The 25,201-nt window shown below is 47.4% G+C and overlaps 1 protein-coding gene across 2 annotated transcripts in view; it reads left to right on the top strand.

Annotated features, from left to right (window-relative positions):
- The window catches only part of ETV6 (ETS variant transcription factor 6), a 251,975-nt gene that overhangs the window by 215,017 nt on the left and 11,757 nt on the right, over positions 1-25,201 (top strand). For both annotated transcript variants that reach the window (XM_077756469.1, XM_077756468.1), the window contains exons 4-5: positions 2,334-2,468; positions 17,081-17,626. In XM_077756469.1, the coding sequence (XP_077612595.1) occupies positions 2,334-2,468; positions 17,081-17,626 (681 nt within the window). The remainder of the gene's footprint in view (positions 1-2,333; positions 2,469-17,080; positions 17,627-25,201) is intronic.

Genomic DNA, 25,201 nt, shown 5'->3' with positions numbered 1-25,201 from the left:
TGGCCTCCTCTTCCAAAATGGATACACTAATTACTGACCATTTTTTTTAGTAATAGTAATCATCAAGAACACATTTTTCAGTGTTTTCGTTTTCTCTTCTGCGTACTACCGAAATAAAGCATTGCCAAAAACCATAGGATAAAACCCAGCGGGTGCGAGGCCATGGAAATTAAGACAAGTTCAGGAAGACATTACATTAAACCCAAAGAAACAAAGTGTTGATTAGGGACTTATTTTTGTAAGCGATTAAAATATGAATCATTAAAATAGGACCGTATTTCAGGCTCTATATTCTCATCTCATCAGAGACGACATTACCATGACTACTAGGTTCAGGCCCATCTAAACGGGCTACAAGCTTCCTTAGCTCAAAAAAACGCAGTCTTGTGCACCACGGGTCTACCTTTAACAGAACATTTGTAAAAGTCTGGCTCACAGTATCTCTGTATCTTCTTACCCATTTCGTTAAGAGGAAATTCCCAAGTGACATGCCTGTTTTCAGCTCTTTAAAGTCTTTTGTTTTATTTCATCGTAATTGTAAATAGTGTCACTAAGTAATGTTCATGAGAACCAAAATTCAAAGGTAGAGGAAGGAACAGAGTCAAAGCAAAGACACAGGGGCGCCTGGGTGGCTCAGTCGGTTGAGCGTCCAACTTCGGCTCGGGTCATGATCTCACAGTTCATGGGTTCGAGCCCCGTGTCGGGCTCTGTGCTGACAGCTCGGAGCCTGGAGCCTGCTTCTGATTCTGTGTCTCCGTCTCTCTCTGTCCCTCCCCTGCTCACGCTCGGTCTCTCTCGTTCTCAAAAATAAAATAAACATTTAAAAAAAAATTTTTTTTAAAGCAATGATACGAAGGCACGTCGGGAATCACTCAAAACACAGTATCCTCGAACTTTATTTGGTACAAAGGGTTTGCAGAAAGAAAGAAATTAATATGGAGTGTTTCTCAGGTTCAGGCAGAAAAAATTACTCAGCAATAGCCCAAAATATGCAGTTAAGTTGTTCATTAAAATATCTGTTAAAAATGGCTAAAATTAGAGACAAAAGCCCATTGTCTCATGCAATTGTTGACTGCCTGCGTATGTAGACGTGGAAGGGCGTAGGGGGGCAGTTAGAAGCCTGTGGTATTTTAAAGATGCATCACCACCCCTGAGGGGTTTTGAGTACCCACCTGCATTTTTGAACTTGGATCTAAGCCAAAGGGGTGGGACAAGACCATGAAAGGTTTTTCTGGGTTTTTTTTTTTTTTTTTTAGATTTTGTTTTGCTAATTAACTACTCAGTGGACATTTTAAACACCAAATATATCAGAACAGAGGGACCAGGTTCAGACCGGCCCCCACCGCCCTCCTCAAGTGGCTGACATCTAAAGATGATCATCTAGAGGCTGTAGGACCTTGGAGCAATGCCTGTGTGTATTTTTAAAGGAGGGAGCATCCCAGAATGTAGCAGGTCTTTATCCGATATCTTTCGCAGTTAGCCCCTCTGACCAGACTTGTGCATTTTCCGTCCTCATTCTCTTCCTGTCTAGGGTTGGGATGAGNCAGAAGATCTCTGTGAAAAATCTATAAATTAACAGTGGAACATTAAAAATGTCCATACTTAATGACTTCATAATTCTTCTTTGGTTAATCTGAAACGCAAGGAAAGATTGATAGGAAAATATCTTTTTGCAAGAATAGCAGCAATAAGTTGGAATCGTTGAAATGTCCAGTGAAGTCCAGTACCTCCCTGTGATCGGCTATCATTTTGCAGCCAGGGGAGCCGTTCCATAATGTGGAGAGAAAAAGAGGCCTACAAAACTCTAGTAGAAGCCTGATTCTAACTATAAAACCATAGGTAGAGGAGCGCCTGGGTGGCTCAGTTGGTTAAGCCTCTGACTTCGTCTCAGGTCATGATCTCACGGCTTGTGGGTTTGAGCCCTGCATCAGGCTCTGTGCTGATGGCTCAAAGCCCAGAGCCTGCTTCAGGTTCTCTCTCTCTTTTTCTCTCTCTCTCTCTCAAAAAATAAATAAATAAACATTAAAAAAAAAACATAGGTAGTAATAACAGGACTTCTTTCTCTTAGTGATAGAATTATAGGTGATTCTCGTCTTGTTTTCGGCATTTTTTAAAACCCTTTTTGTATATTACTTTCATAATTTAAAAAGTCCAATTAAAAAGCGATCACATGGCTCCAAACTTACGAGTTGCCCCTGTGTGCTCCATGAGGTGACATGCACATCTGGCTGATTCTTATGTCGTTAGTCCAGTGCCACCCATAGATCAAAGCTCAGTTGGTGCTAACTAAAATATTCCCTTTGCTCTAGTTCTCTTTTCCGTTTTCTTCCCAGGTGATGTGCTCTATGAACTCCTTCAGCATATTCTGAAGCAGAGGAAACCTCGGATTCTTTTCTCGCCCTTCTTCCACCCCGGAAACTCTATACACACACAGCCAGAAGTCCTACTGCATCAGAACCATGAAGAAGGTACCAGAAGGAGCCTTTTCTTTCCTTTCATGAGGGTTGGACAACCCAAAAGGTTTCAGCGTTTCTTTGATGTGTTGTTCCTATTCGTGTGATTGGTCCGCCATTGAACAAACATGTTCTGAACGCTCACTATGTAGAGGACATTGAGGGGAATGCCAAGATGAATGAGATGTAATCTTGGTTCTCTGCAACTCATAACCTAGGTAAAGAAATGAGATACATAGATACATATATATCAAAGCACAGCTATAATAGTAGGCACCATGAAGAGAGAGTGGGAGGGGAAATTACATCGAGGCACGAGCATCAGGGGCAGCCTCGTAAAGCAGTTGGTTCTAGAGGCTTCCTTGATGGTCCAGCAGATTTCTGATAAGCAAGAATGAAGTAGGGAGCACTCTAGGCCGAAGAGGTAGGATGGAGTGAGCCCCCGGGACAGAGAGCCATCAGATGACTTGGGTTATAGAGCTTATCTTCCCCCCATCCCACTACCACCAGCCTTTTGTTCTAGAAAATGTCAGACAATAGAGATGTCTCCCAAGTAGAGAAGATGAAGTAAATAAACCCTGTGAACCCTCACCCTGTTTCAGCACTTGGCTTTTGCAGAGCTAGTCCAAGGAGGTTATATTGGACCCTGAGTGTAGAGGAGTTTTGTGAAGGAGAGTCATGGGGTGTCTGTGAAAATTTCTGAGGAGAGGATGCTAAGAGCCAGGGGACTCCGACCCCGTGAACTCCGGGGGGCCAGGGGTTTGTGCACCAGAGGTGGTTCCTTGCGGAGTGCTCGGGCTAAGCCGTGTGCCCAGTGCTTCTCTTCTCCGGTAGGCCCCCGGGGTCATAAAATCATCGGTGGAAAACAAAACAACAACAAAAAGGCCAAATTGACCTGTGGCCCCGGACCTTGTTCCAAAGCAGGTGTTTGGGTGCAGAAATCCATTATTAAAATCTTACTTTGTGTGCCATTCTGTTGAACAGATGATACCCCGTGCCCCTGAGGAACATCATGTCCGTGTTGTTCCCTGCACGGATCCGCTAGACCACAGACGTGGGGACCCAGAGTAACACTTTGAAACGTGTGCTCTTTCTCGGGACCTGATTTACGAAGGGCCTAAAACCCCTGGTTCCTCGGGGGTATTTCCCTAAATTGGGCGTCTTCGAGAGCAGGGCTGATATTTTGGTTTTGTCGTTGGCAAACTGAAAAAATGAGAAGTTATTTGTTTTCTTAAGTAATACTTCACAAAAGAGCGCCTGACTCGCGGCCACCGCCATTCCCTTCCTGGTGCCAAGTACTTCACGGCAGGGCCCCTTGCTTTCCTGATGGAGAGTAAATGAGCGTCTCTTGCATGCTCCCTGCCTGTTTCTCTCTCGTCCTCTCTTCCTNTCTCCGTTCTTTTGCTCTTCCTGCCTTGTACATTTCCGGCTTGCATCATCGCCAGCAGCTATTCCAGAGACGAGGAGGTGGGTTTACTGAAGCTTGACATTAAGGCAAAAATCGAATTACCTAGTTTGCCTCTTCAGATACAAAAGGTGCGGGATGAGCTTTTTTTTTTTCCCCATTCCCCTCTTTCTCTCCTGTAATCATTATTTAAAAAAAAAAAAAAAAAATCCCATTTGGAATTCCTGTTCCTCTTTTTATTCACCAAATGTGATTGGGGCTTAATGGTCTCTCATCACAAATCCTTCCTCCTTTCTCCTTGGTCTGATTTGACTCAGAAGTTGGTGTCTTTGATGTTGGTCTCATTTGCCGGAGCTAATCACTAGAGAGAGCCGGGCTTACTCCCTCTCAGAGCTGTCGCCCGGCCAAGTAAACACAGACGCACCGCTGCATATGCCGTAATGAGCTGTGCTCTCGAGTGTTACTCTGGTGGTGATGGCGACTCAGTAGGAAAAAGAATGGAGTTAATGAGACCAAGGTCAAGGGCTTCATCACCCCGCGGACCAGTGTGAGCTCTGCCTCAGACCTAGCTCTGAAAAGGAGTGTGTTCTCAGAGACCATTCCTTAAAGCTGTCAGCCAGGAAACAACACCCGAGGGCACCTGCCTGTTCAGACGCAGGGCATTCTCTCGGGTGAACAGGTAGACACACGAGAAGGGCAGGTTAGGGCTTTATCAGATGGTATCAAATGAGAAGCGCTTCACAAGGCTGTGATGTAAAGAGGCTGCCTGTCCCCAGACTGCCGCTGGTAACAAGGGGACCCTCTAGTAAGGGGAACAGACCAGTGCCAGCTCCCCACCTCCAGACACCTCCCACCTCATTCCCTTTTCTCCACCGAAAAGAAAAACACACCCAGCGCAGCATGTATAGTCTCTGTTAGGCTTACTTGTGAACCGTCAAACACTAATACAGACATCTGTTAACACACAGAGAGATCTGGTCCTGAAAAAGAAAAGAGGCTCTAAAGTGAAATTATACACAGTGAATACTCTAACACCCAATGATCCGTTTCGCATAATTGGGGATACAGTCCTTCGCAAAAGTATGTTGCTGTTGACTCGACACAGAACTAATATGATAGAATAGAAGGACAACAGGGACATTCCAGAGGAGAACCGATCGGCCCCTCAACAGCCTGACACAGTGAGGCGGGCAGAGTGAGGCACAAAGACACCATTTCATTCACCCCGCCCCCCACACCCGCACCCCGCGACTTCACCTCATCGCTGCCACCGACTTTACCGATTCAGACATTCATCGTTTCACAATGGGAATTGATATCACCATACAAACAGATCTTGTTGAAGCTAGCGACTGTCCCCCACAGATCTCCCGTCTGAGTACGTGACATTGAAACCACCCCGGGCAGGCAGGACAGTGGCAGAAGCTAGGAGGCGGGTGTTACGGCTCCAGGGCTTCCCTCTCCAGGCTCTGAGGGGAACGCAGCGTTGTACGTTATGATTTCTCGTCCATAGTGAGCCATTGTGACAGTGAAATGGGACTCTCCCAGCAAGCGTGCCGGACAACGGGCAGAAGCCAGGACCACCCCCAGATAAGCCGGCATGAGTGGTCAGCTTAGATAAAATGTTTGAAAGGACAGGATTTGGGAGTCAGGAAACCAGGCTCTAATCCTCTATCCTGCCAAAGCTTAAGGGCTGAGTTACTCTTCTCTGGCCCTCAGTTTCCTGTCATGAGACAGGGGTTAGTTAGCCTGAATGGTCTCGGATCTCCTGCACTCTCCAATCCTACGTTCCCTCCAAAGTCTGGGTCTCCCTGGGTGATAAGAAGATGACTAAGACACACGCTCTACCTTCAGGGCCTTTGGCAACTAAAATCCAGAAAAACGTTGCTCAGGCAGTTGAACATCACTTCTGTCTTCATTTGTCTCACCTTACCAAGAACTGCTGATAATATTACCCTTCCTAGTAGTCAGACCAAGAGCAGCACCGTTCCTTTATCTCGTGACGGAAGCTGCAGTTTAAGTGGATTCCTTTTCTTTGATTGTTGTGACTCATTATATCTGCATGCTCTGAATGAGTTAGGTGTGAGGCAGATCGTGATGTAGGAGGGAGACAACCCAAAACACGATAGCGCTTCTTTCACCAAAACCAGGAGGTTAACACGTCTTCAGAAATGTTGAGTCAGTAAATGGCGATAAAATAAATTTATTTGGCCACACACGGTTATATCAACTTCTTTTGACGCCTTAGGTTCTAAAATCAGTTACTTGCAGCTTCCGTGGAGTAATTACAAAGAAAGGCTTTGTCCCAAAGTGTATATCTGATGGTCAATAGGCCTTTGGTGGTAAAACTTCTTGAATAGTGAAGTTCCCTAAAAGGTCAGCAAGCAACTTCAAATGTGCTTCCAGCTGGACCAGTCTCCACATGAGGCTCTGCAGAGTCGCCCCCATAGGGCTGGTTCTGCACAAGTCTGTAGAGACGGAAAACAAGATGTGTGTTTATCACGTGCTTTCATCCAGTGACCCCTCTGGGCATCTTCCTCCACTTTCAGCTCTGTAGTCCCACCCATCTCCTCTGCCCCATCTAAGAGACTGGGAGATGATTTTTAATCACTTTAATTTTAATTTTTCTTAATGTTTATTCCTTTTTGTGAGAGACACACAGAGAGGGCGAGCGGGGGAGGTGCAGAGAGAGAGGGAGACACAGAATCCGAAGCAGGCTCCCGGCTCTGAGCTGTCAGCACAGAGCCCAACACAGGGCTCGAACTCCCAGACCTTGAGATCATGACCAGAGCCGAAGTCAGCCACTTCACCGACTGAGGCACCCGGGCGCCCCTAATCCCTTTAACTGGAAAATAGTCACACATGCAGGGCTGTGATTGTTTCTGCAACAGTGGACACACTTTTAAGACACAGGTTTTGCCTGGGAGCGACTCTGTGTCACCAGGTGGACACGGACATCGTAAGTGGTGAGGAATTCCAAGTGTCAGAACAGTTGACCTTGATCCTCTGTACAACCGGCACATAGTGATGGCCCAGAGAATAGAGAGAAGCCATTTCTTTGTGGGGAGTGAGGGGGGTCGCTCACTGCATTCTGGGATAGCCCAAAGATTTTCATGTATGTGATTGCTTTATGGCAAGAAATGTTTCCCTTCCACCCTCAGTCGCCTCTACCACCAAATCCAAGTGCCCAGAGACTGCTCTGGAGGAAGAAAATCTTACTACACAATTCTAAGGAGATAATTAAAGAAGACGAGCTCTGTGAATCTGCTTCATAGAAAATAATAGCTGACGTTTTGTGGGTCTTTGCTGTGTCCCTGGCCCTGTTCTAAGCTCTTACGTGTCTCAGCCATTTCATCTTCACAACTACCCTATAAAGAAGGCAGTGTCATCCCCACCGGATGGATGAGGAACTAGGGGCTAAGAGCCTCCAGATTACACAGCCCCCAAGTACCCTGGGTCTGCTTAACTCTGATGCCCGTGTTCATTCCGTTGCAGCCTGAAAGAGCTAACCAAATAACATTTTTAATCCTGTGTTTTGTGCACATTAATTCCTGGAAATGGGACCGAAGCTGGAGCAATGAGTAGAACTGGGAGACTAGGTCCCCTGACTGGGGTAGAGTATAGCAGGCAGCCGGCAAGCCTGCTTATGATGTTTCTGCCGCACGGTACTTGAAAATCGAAACACACAAACAAAAAGGTCAAAGATAACTTTTGAGACACCACTGCACACCTGCAATTCATCACATTAAAAACTCATGCTAACTCGGCACTAACCCCCTGTAGATCGTTGACTGCCTCCGAATGAGTGGACTTAGCAGGAAGAACACCCCCCAGCCTGTGAGAACAGTGGGGTCCGGAGTCAGGCACCGGCTTCTGAGAGCAGAAGTGCTGGCTGTCGTTCCCCTTGGGAACCAGCCCTTTGGTGCCGGTGGGTCCCTGGAAGCTGGCCCCGCAGGATAGCTGCTGAATAGGCACCCGGCTAGGTAAAGGTTTTAGCTGATGCAGCCATCCTGTTACTGGTTGCTGTAAGAACTTCCCTGATTCTCTAGTCTTGCTGGAACCGTGTGGATGAGATTAAGGTGTCAGGGAGGCCGCTGGCTAGGGCTGGACATCTGTGCTAATCCTGTAATGCTTGCTGGAGGCAGAGAGCGCGGTGGCGGTGGGTGTGCGCACGCCCTGGATCCCGACCATCTGGGTTCAGATCCCGGCTCCCCCGTTTACCGGCTGCGTGCATTTCGGCAAGTTGTTAACTGCCTCGTCTCTCGGTTTCCAGCTGTAAAAGGAGGATAATGGCAGTGCCTGTTGAAGACGACTGATGTAAGAAAAGAAGCAAGTTAAGCTGGGAACTGCCGTTAGAACGAGAGCTAGCGCTCAGTGAATGTCCTCGTTACCATTCCTGGAGATTCCTCACCACCGTCTGGGTGGGGCTTCTTTCTTCCTTTTTTTGTAAACCTAAAAAATATTTGTGATACGACACACAGAACCTCGTCTTAGCCGTTTTTAAGCCGTGCTGGGCCGTTTGACATGCAGTCCGTAATGTTCAGCGTATGCACGTTGTTGTGCGATGTTTTTGCGATGCTTTTGCCTTCCCCCCAATGCCAGCCGTCGTAACCATTCCCGTCACTGTGTCTGAACGAACCCTGCGCGGACACCGGGTTTGTGCGTCCCGGACACCGGAAGGGCCTTGCCACCTACCCGCGCTGTGAGCGCAGAACTCGCTCACGGGTGCCCCGGGCCCGCTGTGTTCCGTTCTGTGGGAAAATACATTTACAGCGCCAGCCTCAGTTGCTCTCGGGACACAGCCTGCGTTTGGAAATGAGCGGTGCTTATACTTTGTGACCGCACAGTACCTGGCGCGGGGTCGGTCCTCCGTGACCCCTCGGGGGCCCTCCCAGCTGTGTCCTCTCACACTTAAGACGTGTAAGATTAACCTCTTGTGCCCCTTTCAATGCTGGGATTCTGGGATCTGGCTGGAGACAATGAGGTTCCAGCAGAGGAAGACAAGCGAATCTTGACTTTTATTGTCCCCGGACGCCAGGGAACACCTTTTGCCCTTCGCCTGCTCCTTCCACTCTTCTCTTAACTCCTCCTCCCTCTCTCTCGAGGGCCCCTTCGTCCTGCTTTGCTTCCTGTATTTCAGAGGCTGGGGCAGTGTGACCTTTTACCCTCTGACCCTTGTCCCCTGATGCAACATTTGATTGTGACGGGGAAGTGTGGAGCCCTGGCGTGGCGCGCAGAGCCTCCTCATCGGTCTAGACCATCAGCCCCCTTCCGAGAGGACCCGTCGCCCACCTTCCCCGCCTGCTCTGGCGTCCTCCAGTCTGTGGAGGGCTAGCTGGCTCTGTTAAGCCAGAAACTTCAGCGCACGCGATCCCTAACATGCGTGACTAACTTTCCCCAGATAGCCAGGAAGTTTTCAAGAAACTTCCTCTTACCCCTGGGGAAGTGCTATCTGAGCGCTTTGAGATAAGGGGACCGGGACAGTTGGGGTTCACCTGCAGAGCAGGCAGCCCTCTGGTATCTTGCTCTTTCCCCTCTCCAGCGCTCTGGCTTACCTCTGTGCCACCCTGAGCCCCTCCCTGTAAACGATCCACAAGCTTTACCCCACGGGTCTAATTGGCCCATTTGGAACCTGACCCCGCTGATTTCTTCATTCGCTTCTTTGGTGCGGCTTTACTGAGACTGAGGCTGGCCGACTGGCCTGTGTGTCGTCTGTGCTGAGCCACCCACTGGCAGAGGCTAGCCTATTTGGAGGCTGTCCCGCCCCCTGGCAATAAAGATTAAGCCTCAGAGTCCTACACATCACCTACTTTGTGTTTTCTTTCAGCCCTTTTTCATAAAATTCTGGGAGCTCGCATAGGATTCATTGTTCACGACCTCACACATCTACACATCATACACTCCACACTAGGGTGGGCTTCTTCTCAGGCACTTCAGCGACTGTTGCAACTTGTTGAGGTGAATAGACTGAAATGGGCAGGTGGAGGTCAGTGGAGAGGCTCAGTGGAACCTCTTGGAAATGGAAGGGGCAGGGGGTAGGGGGTGTCTTAGTCTGGTACTTAGGTCCGCCATAACCAAGTACCGCAGGTTGAGTGGCCCAAACAACAGATTCTCATCTCACAGGTCTGGAGGCTAGAAGCCCAAGATCGAGGTGAGGGCAGGATGGGTTCCTTCTGAGGGCTGGGAGGGAGCGACGGTTCTGTGCCTCCCTCTTAGCTTCTGGTGGTCAGCTGGCCACCTTGGGTGTTCCTTGACTGGTCACGTGGCAAGCACCCCCTATGTGCATTGACTCATAATTCAGCACCTATAGCCTTTTGCTGTGTTTTTTTGACATGTCTCCTTTCTCCATTCGACTATTATATCCTTGAGATCAAGGACCACGTTTCCTTACTCTTTGTATCCAAGACTCTACTTGAAATAGGGTTGGCATCACTGAAGGTTCAGTGGTTCAACACGTAGTTTTGTAGTCGCTGTGTGGCAGAACAGTCCCCTTCCGATCAGGGAATCTGAGCCTGTCTATGTGTCCAAATTCTCCTTTTCATAGGGACACCAGTCTTACTGGATTCAGGACCCCCCCCCCCCCATTCTTATATGAACTTAAGTAATGAGATCTGCAATGACCCTATTTCTAAATAAGGTCACATTCTGAGGCAGTAGGGGTTGGGACTTCAATATATGCATTGAGGGGTGTGGATGAAAAGGCAGGCAACACAATTCAACCCATGGGGGTGGGGACAGACCCTAAGCTTGTGTAGGAAACCTATTTTGAATTGCACCTGAAGACCAACAGCATTTAATCTCTAGCTCTTTGTACCATTTGTGGTTCCCACTAATCTTCCACAAAGTCGTGCTGGGAAGTGGTTCCTTCCAGAAGAATGTGGAGCACTGTGGGCTGAGGCCAATTGAGTGAGTCACCTGCTGGGCCAGTTGATTTGCATCTCACTGACTAACTTCTCTTATCGCCATCCGTGGCCTTGGGGAAAGCATGGTGGTGGAAATGTCGTCCTGGTGTGTGAGATAGAAGCTTGAGCTTTTCTGTACCCTGGACGTTTCCCACTTCAGGCCCACGACCTTTAACCAAAGGCAGTTTGTGTTGGTTTGTCTCAAGTTTACTAGTTATTATTTATAACGCGACTAAACTGGGTCACATGTTGATAAGTTTCAAGTAGACAAACTTTTCTAGTAATAAAAGGAAAGAAGACAAGAAAAGAAATCAGACCTTTTATTGTACTCATCACATTTAAAGTTTTAATTTATTTGGTGCGATTTGGTGGTAGGAAGGGATCATCTGTATCTAAAAGAGGTCTGCAAAGAGAAAGGTTTGGGATTAGAAAACACTTTCAACCAGGATGGGTTCCCCACCAGTCCTTGGTCGCCGCCCCCCCCCCCACTTCCCTCCATGCCCACACTGACTGATTATGTGTGGCTTTCTTGCGCATTTCCCTCCCATATCAAGACCTTCAGACCGAGGGCAATGTGGATAATTTCCCAGCTCTCCAGCTGGGCAGTTCACCAAGAACAAACCCAGACATCAAGGCCAGACCAAAAAAATCTTCTTGTTTTAGACAGAAGACTCCTACATCTGGGGGATTTAATGCACCCACTGTCCGCTCCGTGCATTTCCTGTGTCCGGAGCTTCTCTGCCTGCCGGCTCTGGTCTCAGAAGTTTCCATACCCTGCTGCCAACTTATAATAACAGGGGCAGCAGGCGGCAGGGTAGGAGCGTCATAGCCTACTCCATACGTGGGCGCGTGCTTTGCAAACTGAAACAAAGCTTGGAAGGGCTTTTTGCTGGCCTTTCAGCCTTGACAGTGGCTGTGCCCAGACCACCAGGAGCCTGGAATTAAATACCCTTGGATCCAGTTCTCTACCATTAATGTTATCAACTTCATCAAGTACTTCCTCTTTGAGTGGTGTCTGCAGAGAAATAAATAAATCAGGCTCCTCCAAGTCCTGTTCCTGCCTGGACCCAGAGTCCAAAGTAAAAATCTACGTTGGATTGTCCAGAGCACTGTCTCCCTCCTCCATTGTTCCCAAAGCTCTGGGCAGGAACAGAGAGTGAAATCTCTCCAGGACATTACATCAGTTCCTCTTTTACCCTTGCTTGGCATGGAAATTCTTCCTCTCATAGTCCACCCAGACTTCCTAAGGCTTGCCCCGAGCTCACACCCATGCACTGAGCCTTGAAGCCCAAGACATCAAAGAAGGCCTCAGGTGACCAGACTACTGGCCAACGCCTGTGTCTGTTTTGCAATTTGTGAGACAGGAAATGGACTCAGGAAATAAGGTTCTTCGGTACATGGTCTTCATCATCCTTAGGTATTTTTAAACCTTAATAAGCTTTTAAGTGAAGGGAGAAAATGGCATTTAGAAGAAAATGCAGGAAACTTCAAAATACAGCTGTCTTATCGTGATCGTGTTCTGTGACAGATACATTTGTTTTTGTAGACAGCAGGGCTGAGATCTGTGTTAGCTATGAAGAAAAGGTGCCTCATCCCTGAAAGAGCGCAGGTCATATTATCATGCTAATAATCTCAGCCATTAAAATTAACTCTGAGGGCCTAATCGGTGAAGTGCCCTGTAAGCATTTATTTGCATTTGGGTTAAAGTGAAGAATGTAGTACTGGTTATCCCAACATGTTTCCTGGCAAGGTTGACTAACTGCTTGAAAACAACAAAACACAGGGGCATCTGGGTGGCTCAGTGGGTGAAGCATCCGACTCTTGGTTTCAACTCAGTTCATGATCTCATAGTTTTGTGAATTGGGGCCCCGCATCAGGCTGTGTGCTGTCAAAACCCTTCTTGGGATTCTCTCTCTCCCTCTCTCACTATCCTTCCCCTACTTCTGCTGTCTCTATCTCTCTCAGAATAAATAAGACTTAAAAAAACAACTTTTTGTAGTTGATAATATCAAACTTACACAAAATTAGAGAGAATTACTTAATGAGCCACCTTACCCATCATGAGTTTCAATAATGAACTCATGACCAATCTTGTTTCCTCTGTGGCCCACCTACTCTCTGCTTCACTATTTCAAATTAATTTAAAACAAATTCCAGATATTTAATTTCACCTGTAAATATATCAGTAGAGGTCTGAAACAATAAGGACCCTTTATAAAATCACAATCACAAAACCATCACATCACCAGAAAACTAACAATTCAATATCATCAAATACTGTATTAACGTTTACATTTTTTACAACTATCTCATAGATGTTTTTACCATTTCCTGGAATCAGAATCCAAGCAAGGGTCTATACATTGCAGTTGGTTTATGTGTCTCTAAGTCTCCTTCAATCTATAGGCCTCCATCCATATTTTTCTTGTGCACATGCCTGAGCACTCTCTCTCTCTCTCTCTCTCTCTCTCTGGGTGTTTAAAAGAAGTTATGCATAATTAGTATAACTTTCCCTGTGTCCATAGTGTATCTTTTTTTCTCTCCTCTGGTTGCTTTTGGGATGTTCTCTTTATCTTCGGTTTTTAGCAATTTGATTGTGATATGCCTGGATGTAATTTTGTATTTATCCTGCTTTGTCTTTGCTAAGCATCTTGGATCTTTAAGTTTGCTATTGTTGTTACCAAATTTGGGAACCATTTGGTCATTATTCTTTTCGGTCAGGGGGTGGGGTGCTTTATTCTTTCTGTCCTTTCTGTGGGTTCCAATTACATTCCATTAAATCATTTGATATTTTTCCACAGGTTACTGGGGATCCATCTGTTTATTTGGGTTTGTTTTTAACTTTTATTGATCTGTCTTCAAGTTTACTAACCCTTCCTTCCGTTATCTCTAATCTGCTGTTAAGTCCACCAGTCCAATCTTTCGGATACTGTATTCTTCAGTACGAGAATCTTTTTTTTTTTTTTTACAATATCCATTTCCCTTCTGAAATTCTCCATCTGTTATTTCTCATTATGACCATCATTTCCTTCAAGTGTTTACACTTCTTTCTAACAGCTCCTTTAAGGTTCTTTTTTGCTAATACTACCATCTAGATTATCTCAGAGTCTGTTTCTGCTGACTGCCTTTCCTCTTGATTATGGGTCACATTTTTCTGTTTTTTTTCACATGTCCAGAATATCTTTATTGAATCCTGGACATTGTACGGGGTACAGTGCAGGGACTCTAGATTATGTTACATTCCTCTGAAGAATGTTGATTTTTGTTCTAGCAGGAGTATGACTAGCCAGTCACTTTGAATTTGTGGAGACTTGGTCTTGCATTTGGTTAGGGCAGATTCATTTCAGCTTTGCCTTTAGCCCTCAAGAAAATCCCTTTGTTCTGGAGCACAGTCCTTACTCCTAAGGTGTGGCTGTTCCGGGCTAATAAACAGCCTGAGGTGTTTACAGAGCCTTTGTTGCTAGGACTCACATTCTGAATTCTGTCTCCACTACGGGGGCCAGTACCCAACATTCCTGCTCTTATCTTTCAGCCATACCAGTGTGGCTTCTCGCTGAACTCTTTCGAGATCCCCTGCACATGTGCGGTTCAGGAGCACATGTTAAGGATTTGAGAGAACTTTATGTGCCAGCTGAGTGGCTACTCCCTGCCCGAGGCTCTCTCCTTTATGGGATTCGCTTTCCCAATTTTTGGCCACTCTGGCAGCTCCAGACTCTCTTCCCTGACAGATTACACAACTTCCAGTTCATTTTCTACCTGCCCCCTGCTACGTGGACTGGAGAGGACCCTCAGGGCTACGTAACTTTGGCTCTCAGTCATGCAGTTCTCTTCTTTCCAGAGTGAAATCCCCTTCGGTGTTCTCCAGTACCTTCAAATCACTTTTACAAAAGTTCCATCATTTCTATAGGTAGGAAGGTTAGTTGGATACAAGCCACTCTGTCATTACTGAAACTGGAATGCCCTTCTCCTGTATTATAAAAAGACGGTGGCATACCACATACTTCGCCTGGCTTTGCATGCCTAATCATAGAGCCTGGAGACCAGTCCTTAGCAGAATATTGACACTACTCCTCATTCTGTTTTATAGCTCTGTAGTTCTCCATTGTTTAGAGAGATAATTTTTTAACTTTTTAAATGTTTATTTATATTTGAGAGAGAGAGCCAGAGCCAGAACCAGAGCCAGAGTGCGAGTGGGAAAGGGGCAAAGAGAGGGAGACACAGAATCTAAAGCAGGCCCCGGGCTCTGAGCTGTCAGCACAGAGCCCGATGCAGGGCTCGAACTCATGGACTGCGAGATCGTGACCTGAGTCAAAGTGACCTGAGTCAAAGTTGGACACTCAACCGACTGAGCCACCCAGGCACTCCAGAGAAATAGTATAATTTATGAAACCAGTCTCCTATTGATAGCTATTCCAACAAGTAAGCACTTTTAGATGCATGTCAGCAAGCTATATGCTAGTTACAAAATAAACCCTTTGCCTTCAAGCAAATGATCTTTTAGTCATCATGAACAATATTTCTTTTGTTCATTGTCTTCTATATCTGAGATCTAGAGGAATCCCCATTTTTCCGTTAATCCTATGTAAAACTTCAACACACCGCCACCTTAGTCTCTGTTTATGAACCCTATCAGATCCCTAGATCCCCTTTATATGTTCTTTATGTAGATAGTACCGTAATGGACAAAGGAGATATGTTTGACTTGCTTTACTTAGAATCATGGACACATCTCTGACCACAGCAAGGACCTGAAAGCATGTGTAGCCTTTTGGTGAAACAGCTCTGGGAACAGTTGTGGCCAGAGAGACCTCATGAAGATGAGTATGGGGCACTGTAGAAAGTTCCATTTTTATAGGCAGATTTTTGTCCTTCCTTCCCGTAAGCAGTGCTCACAAGGCCCCGTGTGTGCCAGTCAGTCCCTCAACCCGGCCCACGGAACGACTCCGGTTGCTGAGTTGTGCACTCTTCTGATGTTGTCCTTGCTCTCAAATACCACGAGCTTGAAAGTTCAAGTAGGATGGGGTGGAGGCACTGTTGGGGTGCCCGTCCCTCCTTTTCCTTCCTTACCTCTACCTATCTTTGAGCATTTATAGGGTCTGGGCACTCAGAAACAAAATGAGCCTGGGGCGCCTGGGTGGCTCAGTCGGTTAAGTGTCCGACTTCAGCTCAAGTCATGATCTCACGGTTTGTCATTTTGAGCCCCACATCAAAATGTTCTATGCTGACAGCTCGGAGCCTGGAGCCTGCTTCGGATTCTGTGTCTCCCTCTCTCTCTACCCCTCCCCTGCTTGCCTGCTCTCTCTCTCTTTCAAATATAAACGTTAAAAAAATTTTTTTTAAAGAAACAAAATGATCCTAAATCATCTTTCAAGTACAAGATTGTCATTCTGTAAATCAGGCCCACTGTCCATGCTTAGAGCAGGTTTTGATATAACTTTTCCCCGTGGTTTCTATATAGCAAAGTGGCAGGTATTGTAATGGGTACCTAGATTCTGGAATCTTACCAGAGTCTGGGTCTAATTCCCTAACTGTCTGTGTGTCTTTGAGTAAGTTGCTGAACTTCTTTATGCTTCCTTCTTATCACCTGTATATTGGAGTAATGGTATTAGCGTCTCCTGTTTAGGAGTGTTATACATTTTAAACAATACAGTGCCAAGGATATAGTAATAGCTTTAGTAGTAGTATTGTAGTATCATTATTAATAATACCACCAACAATGTCCTGGAGGTAGAGAATACATAAATCCAGTGATGAAAATGTAAGTCAGTGAAAGTATCTAGAAAGAAACCCTTATGTACCCCAAAAGCCACATTGAAGAGTCATGTAACAAAAAGCTAAGGAACACAAGTTTGGCTTCCTTGTGTTCATAAGCCACTAGTAAGTGACTAATGGAATGCTGTGGACATTCTTAGCCTGTCTAGTGTAGGAAAAGAATTTCAAGCATGTGCATTTTAATTGTGTTTTTTTTTTAATTTTTTAATGTTTATTATTTTTGAGAGAGAGAGAGAGACAGAGTGTGAGCAGGGGAGGGGCAGAGAGAGGAGACAGAATCTGAAGGCTCCAGGCTCCAAGCTGTGGGCTTGAGCCCATGAGCCACGAGATCGTGACCTGAGCCGAAGTCGGACGCTTAACCGACTGAGCCCCCCAGGCGCCCCTTTCATTGTATTTTGAAGCAGCGAGAAAGACACTCCATACCCAGGGACAAAAGGGGCTGCCCGGCGGACGCGCGTGCCCCCGTGCTCACCGCCTTTAGAACTGCGTGGGGTCCCTCTCCTGACAACTCACCGGGGTCGGTGACCGTCTCTCCCTCTGCTCCACAGATAACTGTGTCCAGAGGACCCCGCGGCCCCCGCTGGAGAACGTGCACCACAACCCCCCCACCATCGAACTGTTGCACCGGCCCAGGTCACCCGTCGCAGCCAATCACCGGCCTTCTCCCGACCCCGAGCCGCGGCCCCTCCGGTCCCCCCTGGACAACATGATGCGCCGCCTCTCCCCGGCCGAGAGGGCCCAGGGGCCGAGGCTTCAGCACGAGAACAACCACCAGGAGTCCTACCCCCTGTCCGTGTCTCCCATGGAGAATAACCACTGCCCGCCGTCCTCCGAGCCCCACCCGAAGCCATCGAGCCCCCGGCAGGAGAGCGCCCGCGTGATCCAGCTGATGCCCAGTCCCATCATGCACCCTTTGATCCTCAACCCCCGGCACTCCGTGGACTTCAAGCAGTCCAGGCTCTCCGAGGACGGGCTGCACAGGGAAGGGAAGCCCATCAACCTCTCCCATCGGGAAGACCTGGCGTACATGAACCACATCATGGTCTCGGTCTCCCCGCCCGAGGAGCACGCCATGCCTATTGGGAGAATAGCAGGTAGGTGCCGCACCCCTTCACGGCCGCGCGGGCCTCGGGAGTCCGTCCACGCGCCCCGCTGCCTGCCCAGCCTGGCAGCGGGCCTCGCGCGGGTCCCCAGTTAGGTCAGCCGAGGCTTCTGCCTGAGTGAAGTGAAATCCCTAATGGGCTAGTTAATGAGGCGCCGGGATGGAGTAGTTAATGAGCCTCAGAAATGTTAAGAAACAAATGTCCTACATCCAGCTTACAAGGAGAGTCACATCAGAACCATGGCTGAGCGAAAACATTTCAAATAAAAGGTTTACGAGCATGCTACTGGCCCTGTCTTGAAGTTTCCAGCAGCTAATTAATGACCAGACGCAGCAGAAAGAACCTTTGTCTCGGATTCAGACCTGTAATTCCCTCCCGTGGGCAGTAACTCCATGCAGCCTTCACCTTGGGAGAAGGTGAGAGAGAAAAACGCGATTGTGGTGCCGGAGGCAGGTGTTGCTGGGTCATTTGGACAGAGGAAGCCACTCCCGAATTCTTCCACTTTCATGATGACAAGCCCAAATTTGCTTCCCTCGGACAAGAAACCAGTGGAAGCCAGTGGGGAAAAATCGACACACTGTATTGTGCTAGTCTGCTAAGTCCTCCCCCAGACACTTAATGCTCCCACCACTTGGCAAGGGCAGCTCTTCTCCCAGAGCGTCTCTCCATTCGGGAGACAGTTATTGACGACCTACTATGCACAGATAAGTGCACTAGGAAGTAGGGGGACCCACAGCTGATTGAACACAATTGTTTCCTCAAGGAACTTAGTATTTCCTCTGGAAACCACTAACTAAGCTATGAGGCACAGTGAAATCAGTCGCAGGTCCCGTTCATTCGGTACGCAAGCACTTATTGAGTGCCGACTGTGTGCTAGGATTAAGTGCTGTGGAAGCAAACCAGAGAGAAGGTGCATTTTGACTGAAGGAATTGAGGAAGGCTTTGCAGAGACGGAGCTCGGGCTTGAAGGGGATTGTGGTGGGTTCGGTAGTGGGAGGGAGGCACAGAGGCAGGAGAAGTCAGACCTGGTCAGGGAAAGGCGAGAAACCCTCCCTTTCTCCATGACAGAGCCCCAGCTGAGCCCTAGGACGGAGCCATGCTTCTAACAGTGTGACTGCACAGAATCCTACAGGCTACATTTACTACCTCTGCCTGGACGCACTGTCCCTTTTTTATTGAAATTATTTGTTTCTAAATTTTCCTCTGTCTCCCTGTACACCTCCAGTGTTGCCTCAGTTTTTTTTTGTTTCTTTGTTTTTAATTTTTTTTAATGTTTTATTTATTTCTAGGAGAGAGAGAGAGAGACAGCGTGAGCAGGGGAGGGTCAGAGAGAGAGGGAGTCACAGACTGAAACAGGCTCCAGGCTCTGAGCTGGCAGCCAGCACAGAGCCCGACGCGGGGCTCGAACCCACGAACCGCGAGATCATGACCTGAGCGAAAGTCGGACGCTTAACCGACTAAGCCACCCAGGCGCCCCTGTTGCCTCAGTTTTACTGTTAACAAATCATTCACATGAGGAGTGTTGAATCAAGATAGTGACATGGCAAAGAGATATGACTTACGTTTGAAAAACTACGAGAAGTGGAGTGATCTGTGCCTGGGATTTGATTCTGAAGGATCCCACTGCACTGGGGGTGAAGCACGGGTAGGGTGCGCGTAAAATAAGGTGAGCTGTGAGCTAATGGCTGTGTGGCTGGGTGATGGATGCAACAGGGATTCCCATTATTTCTTTTTCTCTACCTTTACATGTATGTATATGTGTATATGTATGTTTTAATCTAAAAAAGTCATGAAAGCCAACAAAATAGGGGATTTATAAAGAAGCAAAGGGCTTAAGCAAAAGATGTGAATTTCCCCAGATGATTAGGGAAAGAGGACGGGGTCAGCGTATTATTGGGAAGCACACAAATGGCCCGTCTTGTGCTTCCCAGGCCAGACCTTTCTTACCTACGCACACCCTTCGTGCCTTATTTCTTGCACGGTCTATACAGCAGTACCGGACATTTTGCAGATACTTTCTACTTGTTTATAATTCTCCGGGTAGCTCTTAGAAGCAGCTTATTACCGCCATATTCATTTTATATGGAAAGTCATCAGAACCGGGGAAGCCACAGAGGAAACAGAGCCCCAGAGAAGCAAAGGTCAAATACGGGTTGGGTCGCAGGGTCCATGAGGCAGTCTCTGCTGTGCGTTGGCTGCCGCTGCTAGTGCTGCCCCCGTGACCCCTGCTTCCTCGGCGACATCCATCCTGGCCCCTGCCACTGTCATACTGTCTTATCACAGACTTCCTAGGGATCTAAGATCGGTCCATCCATCAAGAAAGTTAAATGATTTAGACTTATAGGGTCATTTTTCCCCTGTGTAATAATAGGTTTATACACTTCATTAGTCTCTTAGAAACTGTGCTACTAGCCTTTTACATCTTATTCCTAAGCATCAGAATCGTTTGGCAGTGGAGGTAGCCTCATCAGTAATACACGCCACAGACTATCATACCAGCCGGGGATGAACCTGGGTACTCATGGATGCCCTTGTCTCTCTCCAGAACACAAGAGGGGAGTCTGTGCTTTTCTTTGGGACCCTAGGAAGTCAGAAGAGTCACATAAAATAACCCTAGGGCTCAGACCCCTTGGGGAATGTATTAACTCCTTCGGTTTGACAGAACCTTTAAAATTATTCGTTATTAATTAGCTCTAATGATATACTTGAAAGTTTAAAACTCTCCAGGTGTAAGTATGAGCTAATTTTCTTAATTTTTTTAAAATTTATTTCTGAGAGAGAGAGAGCGTGAGCAGGGGAGAGTCAGAGAGAAAAGGAGATACAAAATCTGAAGCAGGCTCCAGGCTCTGAGCTGTCACCACAGAGCCCGATGCAGGGCTCGAACCCACAAACCAGGAGATCATGACCTGAGTCGAAGTTGGATGCTCAAATCAACTGAGCCACCCAGGCACCCCAAGTATGAGCCAATTTTACCAAATCCGGGATCTGCTAATTTAACTGAAAGTCACTGTTTTTCTCAAGGCTGAAATGAGAGGGTTGGAAAGTCTACAGTCGAACACTTGGTCCTGATTCTAACCCTCCGAAGTGAACTCATGAGGGCTCCGTGCCCCTTAGTTTCACTGTCTCATCTCTCCTGCCCTCCTAGTTTCTTTTTGGACTCCTCCGATCCTTATAAAATTCTATTTCTTAGGGCCCAACCTCATTGGGTGATTCCTACATACAATGTGGCATTACTGAACAGCCATAAAACTCCTTCATATCTGTAGAGCAGATGTTGGATGCGAAAGCTTAGTTCCTGAAGCTTTTTAAATGAGCAGAGCACAGAAAGAAACGAAGGTGCTGCCGAATGCTACACTGACGACTGCCATTGCCTGAGGGCATGGATGGAAACACCGCTTATGAATGTGGATCAGAAAGGGAAGCCACATTCCTGTCCACTCAGCTGTCATTTGCTCAAGTACTTTGGGATTTATGTACTTGAGCACTTTCTGTGTTTGAGGCACTAGACTGCATTCACGGGGGTAGGATGTTCCAGAACATCTAACACGCAATCTTGAAACGCCTCGAAAAAGCTGAATGCTGTGGGCTGTCAGGGTCATGTGCGGGGTCTTTGACGGACTTCTGTTAAGTACTATAGGCATCAGAGCCGGGGTGTCAGGTAGGGAAGGCTTTGCGGAGGGGCTGGCTTTCAGCTGGGTGTACGCATGCTTAGAATATGAGGAAGTGAAGATTAGATCATTCCAGATGGAGACAAGTCCAGAGCAAGGTAAGGCCCAGTATAGTTTTTCTATTTCAGGTAGAAATATAAATCGAGGAACCCAAGTCCGTTAAGAATCTATCATATTTCATCAATTTTTTTTCTCACTTTCTAATATCACTGAATTGGGATTTTATCATACAATTTAGAGGTGACCGGCAAAGCTATGATGTTTACTTTGGTATCGGTCTTGTAGAAGAAATAAAATGATCAATAAAAGAAATGTAGGAGGTGGTAGACAGCTTAAATACAAACCACAAATTAGATCTCTTTAAATACAGCATGTAGCTTATTTTTAAAGGTATCACTTATTTTTCAGATGATGAGAAGGACTGCTGTTGAGGATAGTAAGTTAGAATAACCAGAGTTTATGGGAGAGGATTTAATATGGAATAGAGTGAGCCAAGACCCTTGGGTTCAAACTTCTTGTTGGATAGCTAATGGTGTATGTAACATACAAACAGTATTTAATTTTTTTAAACGTTTATTCATTTTTGAGAGGGAGGGAGACAGTGTGAGAGGGGGAGGGCCAGAGAGAGAGAGGGAGACACAGAATCTGAAGCAGGCTCCAGGCTCTGAGCTGTCAGCACAGAGCCCGACACGGGGCTCGAACTCATGAACCACGAGATTCGTGTCCTGAGTTGAAGTTGGATGCTCAACTGAGTGAGCCACCCTGGCGCCCCCAAATTGCTTTTTTCTAGGCTTAGTTTCTATTTGTGTTATATTCACGAAGGGATTGCTTGGTGGGGGCAGTGGGACATAGGGTGTTGGGACAGCATCTGTGAACCTTCTAGCACTTTCCCCAGCCCATGAAAGTTTTACTGGCCTGCGCCTTGCCAATGTGTCGTATCCAAAGAGTATATTGGCAGCGAGCACCATAAGGCGATGAGGCGCAGCCCTGCTGATGCCGTAAGTCATGCTTTTGGTGTCTATTCACATTCCTCGTTAGAACTCGGTGATTTCAAAGCTAACAGGGTCTTTTACAGATGAAGAAACCGAGATTCAGGCCCATCCAGAGTCCAGCCTCGAGCTTCGTCCGGTGTCCTTTCCAACACCGTGTTTCATTCTGACCTGGGACCCCAGAACGGGGATTGGAAACTCTGGCCCGTGGGCCAACTCAGCCACCGCCTGTTTTTGTAAATCAAGTTTTATTGGCATACAGCCACACCCATTCACTCGGCGTTGTCGCGGCCGCTCCGGCCCTGTTAACAGCAGAGTCAAGCCGAGCTGCAGCAGAGATTGTACGGCCGGCAGAGCCTAAAATATTTGCAGAAAATGCCCCAGGAAACATTTGCCCCCCCCCCCTTCTACAGCACTGTTTACTCGTATGTGCAGCACAGTGCACTTCAAGTCATAGGCATGACGTAGGATGCGGAAGTAGAAAACACTGTCCTTGCTCTCAAGGAATTATTTGCACTTTAGAGCGCGAGGCATGCCTAAGACACGTAGAAAGAACAATAACAAGTGATGTTAGAAAGGAGGCAAGTGCTAGACTGTAGGCTGTTCGCAGACCAGTCCAGAATTGTTACAATAATGTGGTGAACATCAGTGAAATACAGTTAGGTGGCATAATTTGTTTCTTTGCATACCTGAATTGTGCAGTTAAATCGTTCATCCACTTATTCAAAACTGAGCACGTATCTGTACAGCCCAGGCATTTTCCGAGGTGACAGGGTATAGCATCTCCAAATGCCAAATTTTGTGTCTTTGTTGACATCAGGCAGTAGCCCTCTGACTCTGTGCCCCCAAACAAAGTAAGCTCCTGCTTGGGTTTTAACTATAGGCAGCGAAGTCTGACAAGAAAAATCTCAAGTCGATTTGGCTTTCTCTTAAAGTTCTTCAGTTGCATTAAAACCTGAGTTACCAGACTTCCTGTCTGCTTGCCCCTTCCTTGGCCTTAATCCAAAAATCTGCTACGGATGCAAGACTCATTGGCAACCCGGTTTATCGCCTATTCACTGTCCTTCCTTTGCTGCCCAAACGGGGGGATTTTAGACGTTCTCTACAGAGGGGTTCTCCAAGTCCATGACCACCCAGATAGAGACCATGTCTTTTCTTGTGCTTATCTCACACCTTCTGCTTTGGTCCCTGATTCTCTTTGCAAACATGAGCATCTTCATGGTTTGCGAGGCCGTTATTGGTTGGTTGATCCTGCAGCAGCGAACACATACAAATTGCCCCCCAAGCTCGTGCTCTCTTCAGGCCGAGCCCTCTAATCACGCTCCTCATGGCGATTTTCCGATCTTCAAAGGCACTTGCAACAATATGTCTACTATCTCTCAAGGTTACATTTTACACCTGAAACAAAAAGATTCTAATCGCGGAGGCCTGGAGTCTCCTGTGCTGCTCATTTGTCACCCGCCTAGAGCAATGTACTCTCTCGGTTTGGTTTTATTGACTGGATGAGTTACATATGCACAGACATTCAGTCCTGGAAACCTCGAACCTTCAGTCAGATGAAGAAAAGTAAGCTCCCCTTGGATCAGCCTCAGATGAGTTGGAGGCACATCCTCCAGGGCTCGGGGGCCAGGGGAAGTCACTCTGGACTCTTCCACCTGCTTCCACACCTCCCCCTCCCCCCCCCAGCGGTATTTAGTGCGGTACAACGGTTTCCAATGAGACTCGTGGACTTAATTATTTTTATTAATGAGCCTCAGGACCAGCCTTGAGGGGAAAAAGACTTTGTTGTTGTTGTTGTTTTTAAGTTTATGTTGATAGAGAGCACGAGCAGGGGAAGGGCAGAGAGAGAGGGGGAGAGGGAGAATCCCAAGCAGGCTCCACACTGTCAGTACAGAGCCCGATGCCAGGCTCAAACTCACAAACCTGTGAGGTCATGACCTGAGCCAAAATCCAGAGCCGGACACTTAACTGGCTGAGCCACGCCGGCGCCCTGAGGTGAAAAAGACCTTCAGAAAGAGAAGTCTAAAGGGGTTAGTGTGAAAGTGACAAGGGGCAGTCTCATTCCTGGGCCTCGGTGGGAAGGTGCGCGTTTGCATGCTTGTACGGAAATGTCTGCGCTTCAGGAAGAGGAGGGCCGGGTGTGGGCTGTCCCCATAAGCCAGAGGGGCCCAGGGCTTCAGCACCATCAAGAGCCACATCATCCCTTTCTGTCTCAGGCAGATAACCCCGCCCCGTGGCATCCCCAGGGCTCCCGACCCAGGGGTCCCAACCAACTGCTGGCCCGGAGTCTTCCCAGGGAAGCAGTGTGGGCCTGTGGGAAAACGTGCAGTCTGTAATAAGCGGGGTCGGAACCCAGGTCTTGTCTCCAAAGAAGTGCTTACTGTCCCTGAGGCCTGCTTTCCTTCTCCATCATAATGAGAATACTAATACCCATTTCTGTAAACATTAAAACATTGTTTATTTTTCAAAAGGGGTGCTTGGCTGGCTCAGTTAAGCCTCTGACTTTGGCTCAGGCCATGATCTAATGATCCGTGAGTTCAAACCCCACGCTGGGCTCTGTGCTGACAGCTCAGAGCCTGGAGCCTGCTTCGGATTCTGTGTCTCCCTCTCTCTCTGCCCCTTTCCCCTCCCCCAACTCAAAAATAAATCAACATTAAAAAAAAAAATCTAATACCCATTTCCGGGCACTTTTGAGTACTAATGAGACAGTGTGTAAATGCACAGCACCGGTCGGCTGATTACTAAGCGGTTCAGCCAGCCCGCTGCCCACCCTGAGCGGGCAGGGGCCTTGACCCGGGAGGCCTGTGTCTGGGATGTTTGTTTCAAGTGACACCAGTCTGCAAAGGGCACCCCTGCACGGCGCCCTAGTTTCCTTATCTCCTTGGAGATTCACCTCTGCGCTCCCTCTC

The sequence above is a fragment of the Crocuta crocuta genome, unplaced genomic scaffold, assembly GCF_008692635.1.
Source record: "Crocuta crocuta isolate KB4526 unplaced genomic scaffold, BGI_CrCroc_1.0 scaffold262, whole genome shotgun sequence".
Taxonomy (NCBI): domain Eukaryota; kingdom Metazoa; phylum Chordata; class Mammalia; order Carnivora; family Hyaenidae; genus Crocuta; species Crocuta crocuta.
This window is presented reverse-complemented; position numbering and strand designations above follow the sequence as displayed.